At 44.5% G+C, this 6,000-nt stretch overlaps 1 protein-coding gene across 2 annotated transcripts in view; it reads left to right on the top strand.

Moving 5' to 3' along the window:
- Nucleotides 1–591: 591 nt before the first annotated feature.
- Nucleotides 592–6,000, top strand: part of LOC135401585 (BTB/POZ domain-containing protein 10-like) — a 60,503-nt gene continuing 55,094 nt past the window's right edge. The window contains exons 1-2 of one of the 2 annotated variants that reach the window (XM_064634086.1): nucleotides 592–671; nucleotides 1,795–1,912. In XM_064634086.1, the coding sequence (XP_064490156.1) occupies nucleotides 1,806–1,912 (107 nt within the window). In that variant the 5' untranslated portion in view covers nucleotides 592–671; nucleotides 1,795–1,805. Of the gene's footprint in view, nucleotides 672–1,692; nucleotides 1,718–1,794; nucleotides 1,913–6,000 lie in introns of those variants that run through there. The other variant, XM_064634085.1, reaches the window with a different exon arrangement.

Below are 6,000 nucleotides of genomic sequence, written 5' to 3'. Positions count from 1 at the left end.
CATGACGTTGGCAGACAAACTGAAACCGAAACAAATCGGAAGGGGAGGGCTGGGTTCCACGAATGGGCACTTGTTCGCTGCCTCCTATTGAAAAAGAAAAGTAGGACCGAAGGTCACGTCCCTTTCAGGGACCATGGTAATCCTCTCAAGACCGTGGCTTTCGGGCGCGACATGTTTCACCCGTAGCTGGTGACCGCAAGCTAGGTGCAACCGCGCGAGCCGCACTCTTGTGTGGATGAAAACGCATGCAGATGAGCGTGTTACAAGTCCCCGTCCCTTCATCCTTGTGCCTGTTCTTCTGCCTGTTTCACCAGCACATGTTGCTTCGCAGCACTGAGCAGTTAACATTTACTTGCTTTGGGGTTTTGGCATAGAAGCGTATACGAAGAGGGGAGTCAAGTCCTGTAGATCACATAAACAAAATACAGAAACCGACACTGAAGATTTTTGTTTAAGTTTAATTTGTACAAGCTTTCGCGTGGAGGTCCACCTGAGGAAGCGTGGACCTCCACGCGAAAGCTTGTACAAATTAAACTTAAACAAAAATCTTCAGTGTCGGTTTCTGGGTTTTGGCATACTGAAACTGCATTTTTTGGAACGGACAGTTCTCCCTCCCGCCGCTAGGTAGCGAAGAGTCGCTTCAACCGGAGCTGACGTTTTTGTTGGGAATGGTAAGTAATTCAGGGGTTATTTGATTAATTAGTCGCCGTTCAGCACACTAACTTGTCTTAAAACGGTACAGAATCATTGTTCATCGAAGAGAGCCACATAACGGTTGTCTTTAAACTTGTACAGCGTCACAGACCATTAGTAAACAACTCGTCGGGTTGCCATTTGGGTTACACAGGAAGGTTTTTGACAGCATTTATTCACATAACTCTGGCGGAATTTGTTTTTTCACCGGTCGGAGTAGCTTAGAATTATTCTCAAATGTGATTGCACGGTGTGGTTGAAGAACCCTGTCTCCTTTAAAACCGCTGCAATAATGACTAGCGTTCCAACTTGCTTGCTCTGGAGTAACATACTTGATGAGAGGCGTTCGTTGCAAAAATTTTAGCCCAAGGAGTGTTCACGTCGAGACAAAGAGAAGCGGAAAAAAGAGCTAGAAGTGAGGAAACGTAGTTGATCAGCTTTGATAAGTCTATGCGTTGCGTTTAACCCTGTTTGTTGCCTTATCGTGACTTTGTCTTGTCACTGAAGAGATTGACTGGCGAAGATGTGCCTGCGTAGTTACAGCCCAATGTTTATTGCTCCATGGAGCGGTGTTGCTATGGGTCCTGTTGTCGAGAAAGGAGGAGAAAAATGATATAAAGTGACGTAAACAAAATGTATCTCTGCGATTGTATCTGCGTCGCGGTTGTATCTCAAACCATGCTGCTAGAATTTTTTCATCTAATGCGCAGCATTGTAAGTTTTACACCAACTCATCATTATCATAACCTTTTTGTAAGTACGCCTTCTGAAATTAATTTAGAAGGGCTTCCCCAACAGTAGCAGGTCTTTCCTACGGTTTCAAAAGAAGTTGTATACTTTAAGGTAGTTATACCAGACAAATGTAAACACTACATGGAGGTGAAGCAAATTTTCTGGCCAAGGGAGTGACACACACAGTACTGTGATGTTGCAACAAGCATCCCACGAGGACCAATCAGAATGTCATAGCCTGGAACACAGGAAGCGTGCTTGAGCTTATCACCAGCATGTGGCATGGAGTATGGTACATTTGTGGTGGTCACTTGAAACCGCCGCAAGTTTATTGTGGTTGACGCGAAAATTTTTCTCCGCTACTTTCAGGTGTGCGTGCAATGTCCTCTAGAAAGGGCATCAGCCGTTCCAGCACCTACGACAACAGCAGCAGCGACACAGAGGAAACAGACATCTTGCCTGAGCACCGCGGCAAGGATAGGCAGAGGTCAGTCCCTCCATTTTGGGCACAATACCGCAGGAATTTATTTACAATTTATTACAAGAATTTATTACAAAATCAATCTACAACAACACCCGCGAGCTACAATTACAGCACAAACTTAAAAATTATACAACGTTAAGGTTACACATACTGTTATATAACATGTTGGAAAGCAAGGGGGTGGAAAGAGAGACTGAAAAGAGAAAAACTTTCCAAAAGGATATTCACCGAAAATATGTACATAGTTTCCGTCTCGGAAAGCACTCGGATTAACAGTGTCTACAATGCGCTGTGGATGACCATTCCAATCTGATATTGCAGATGGAACAAAAGAATGAAGGAAATTATTTGTGCAGCAAGGAACTTGTTTTTTTTTTTTTTTTTTTGAGTGGTCGATGCAGTTAGAAACGTAGTCTGGGTTAAGAAGCAACCCGTGAGAAAGTGTGGGATGACGGTGCACCTTGCGTATTAAGCACAGCCTATAGCAATTCTGCGTCTATTACTGAGAAGTGGCATGTTGAAACTAGCTTTCAATGAGGACACACACTGGTGGACCGTGAATATGAGGAAGAGATGAAGCGCACTGCCCTGTTCTGGATGGCTTCAATGGAGGATATTCGGTTAAGCGGAATATTTCTTATACCATTTTACGCAACAGTTGCCACCCTTGTCACCGTCGATGTTGGCGCCGTGCTCGCTGTGGTGTAATTTTGGTGAACTGCACCGCAGCGGTCACCTCTAGTAAATGTCCGTGAGCCGAATTTTTGTTTTACATAAGGCCGTGTCTAGAGGTCCGTCGGATGGTCCGTGGTATGAGGAACTAGACCCTGTTTCCTAACCTAACCAACCTAAACTAGAGCTGTACGAAGCTAACTTGCACTAAGCTGACTAGAATAAACTACCGTAATTTCACGCGTATTAGCCGCGGCTTATGCACGATTTTTTTTCTCACGGGCGCTCTGCGGCTTATCTATCGGTGCAGCTTATCTGATGACTATCTTTTCCTGGTATTTTCCCCATACACTGTGGAATAGCACCGCCCTTCCAATGCACAAACAATATGTTACAGGGACGTGTCAACAGTCGAGTACACTGACCATCCTGGTGCCTTCCCCGAAGCAGCTTTAAGGAAAGTGGTGACAGTGATTCATGTCTTCTGGAAGGCCACTGATCCGTCGATCCATGAAAAACACACAACAAGAGCAGTCCGATCTTGGTAGAACACTAGAACTGACCTCCTTTGTTGTACACCATGCCGACCCCGGAGTATGGACAACAGGGCTTACGGCCTTCTCTATGGTGTCCTTTGTCCCACAATTTAGTCGCGTCGTAATGCCCGCGGCTTATCTGCGAGTGCGGCTTATCTGCACGAAAATTTTCAAAATGTTCCTAAAAACTGGTCCTACGGCTTATCTGCGGTGCGGCTTATACGCTTGAAATTACGGTAACCTAACCTGAAATAACTTGATCTAACACGACATTATGTTGAAAGCGGAGTGCCCCGACGGACTCCGTTGTATAAACAGTCGGGTCCGTCGGACCGACGAACCCCATTCTTGACGCAGCGGAGTCCGTCGGATCGTCCGTGGTATGAGTAACTAGACTGTTTCCTAACCCAACCTAACCTAACCTAGAGCTGCACAGAGCTAACTTGCAATAACCTGACTACAATAAAATAACCACGACGGGTAGTGCGTATAGTGGCACCTAACACTAACCTAACCTAAACTAACTTGATCTAACATGACATAATGTTGAGCCGACGGACCCCGATGTATAAACGATCGCGTCCGTCACGGACGGTGGAACCTAGCCCTCCCATTCTGATTTGTTTCGGTTTCAGTCTGTCTACCAACGCCATGATGACGTTTCTCGGGTAGAGGTTTGTTAAAAGACTTTGAATGCGTATTACACGACTGAAAACGCAAGATGGAAACAATAACACCGACTTAACATAACAAACTAACCAATTTATTCAGACGTTTCGTCTCCCATACGGGAGACATCATCAGTGCACCCACCAGTGCACCGTCTGAATAAATTGGTTAGTTTGTTATGTTAAGTCGGTGTTATTGTTTCCATCTTGCATTATGATTCCCGGCTTTTGGAATATATTCGCACGACTGAAAACGTACGTAGCTATTGAACCACCCCAAAAAAAATATAAGAAATATATAAATAAACAAAAACAAAAAAAGGAATGTCGCGGGAGGGCATCTGAACGAACGACCTCAATTACCTCGCACCAAGGAAGAAAGTTGATGAATGTGCTGCCTGTAGGCCAAGTCGAAGTCCATGCGTGAAACTCGTCCGTAACTTAAAAACCCGAGACTGGGGGACAAGAAAACGACAAACACAGACAAGGTCTCGTCTTTCGTGGTACGCTGTGAGAAGATCCTCACAGTACGCAGTGGTGGTGTACAGAGAGAAAATCGGCCTTCCTATCCAATTGCGAGTTATATGAGCGAATGGATCTGAGTTGTGTGCTGGTCTCCCCCACGCTTAGGGTTGTGTACCTCCATGTAAACGAGCGTGAGTCCACAGAAAAAGCAACGTGTAAAGCGGGATTTTCTTTCCTCGCAGTAAAATCGGCCGGAGGCCCGAATGCACAATGTCGCTGCTCTCGTTTGCCGCAACTCAACATTCCACGGTTATTTTTTTTTCGAGCTGGCACACTCCAAATGTCACGTGTTTCCAGTGATGGCCACGAACTACTTCTGCAGTAGTTTAACTATAACTACTTCGCGATGGAGTAGTTTAGGTAGTAGTTCAACTAGTTTTCAGGGGAGGTAGCTACTTCTTTAACTACTGCAATGAATTTTAATGCATTAACTTACTTGTTTGGCAGCAGATGCAGTTACATCACCGTTTGTACCAAACCACTCCAGTTAGTTTTGAGTAACTGAGCCAGATTTCTCCCCGAATTTAGCATATCGGGAGTTTTTTCACCCGAATTTTCACGAATTTAGTGCACACGTTCAATTACCCGATTTTTACCCACCGAATGTAGAAAAAAATATTTCCCGAAAACTTCTGGCTCTAAGTATAATCTTGTGGTAGAATAATCACGCGTTTCGACTACCAGACTGTGATAATTTTGCTTGTACTGCAATCCCGTTAATTCGAAATCTCTTAATTGGAACTGACGCTCGGGTCCAGGCAAAGCCATGTGTATTTCACAGTGATGGCCGCTAACTACTTCTAGAGTAGTTTAACTATGACTACTAACTGCTTTGCGATGGAGTAGTTTAACTAGTAGTTCAACTACTTTTCAGGGGAGGTAGTTAAAACTACTTTAACTACTGCAATGTATTTCAACTACATCTCTAACTACTTAACGTTGTCCATCAACACCAATCCCATTCTATAGTGTTCTTGGACACCTAAATACGAGCCACAAGCAGCGATAAAAGTGAAGATTTAGTTCACATGCACGGCACAATTGCTCTGCACCTCCGTTCTCATCAAACAAGTAGCTCGAGGTAAAAATCGGAAGCACAATGGTGCCGTAAAGCTTGCGGCAAAATCGGAAGTAGTTGGCGCCTGCAGTAACTACTGTAGTTAACTACTCGAAATAGTAGTTTAACTAGTAGTTGCCACTACATTTCTGCAAGTAGTTCATAACTACTTTTTAACCGGGTAGTTGAACTGGTAGTTGAACTACTGGCCATCACTGCGTGTTTCAAATAAACATCACAAATCACAGGGTATGGAGTCTCTCGTGATTACGGAGAGATGTTTTAAATAAAAACGTCACGTGTCACGTGACCGGGGACCAGGTACGTCACGACGTTCTCCGATACGCTGTTTTCACGAGTGGAGGATTTTTTTTTTTTTAAAGGTGCGGAGCGGCGAAAGTTAATGGAACGCACCAAAGACAATACGCGTCAGCTGAAACGCAATCGATGAGAACGGGGATGTTGAAGAAGGCATTTGAGTTGTGTAATCGATATTTGGAAGTGCCCGACGATAAATAAGGGTGATCGGCTACGGTTCCCGTTCACTTCCTGCTCTCCACGGGGGATAAGATAAAAGCGAGGATTATGTCCACATTATGAAAGCTTCCCACTAAACGGTCGTCACTAAAACTG

The sequence above is a fragment of the Ornithodoros turicata genome, chromosome 7, assembly GCF_037126465.1.
Source record: "Ornithodoros turicata isolate Travis chromosome 7, ASM3712646v1, whole genome shotgun sequence".
NCBI lineage: Eukaryota > Metazoa > Arthropoda > Arachnida > Ixodida > Argasidae > Ornithodoros > Ornithodoros turicata.
Note: the sequence above shows the minus strand (reverse complement) of the source record. Positions and strands in the feature narration are given on the sequence as shown.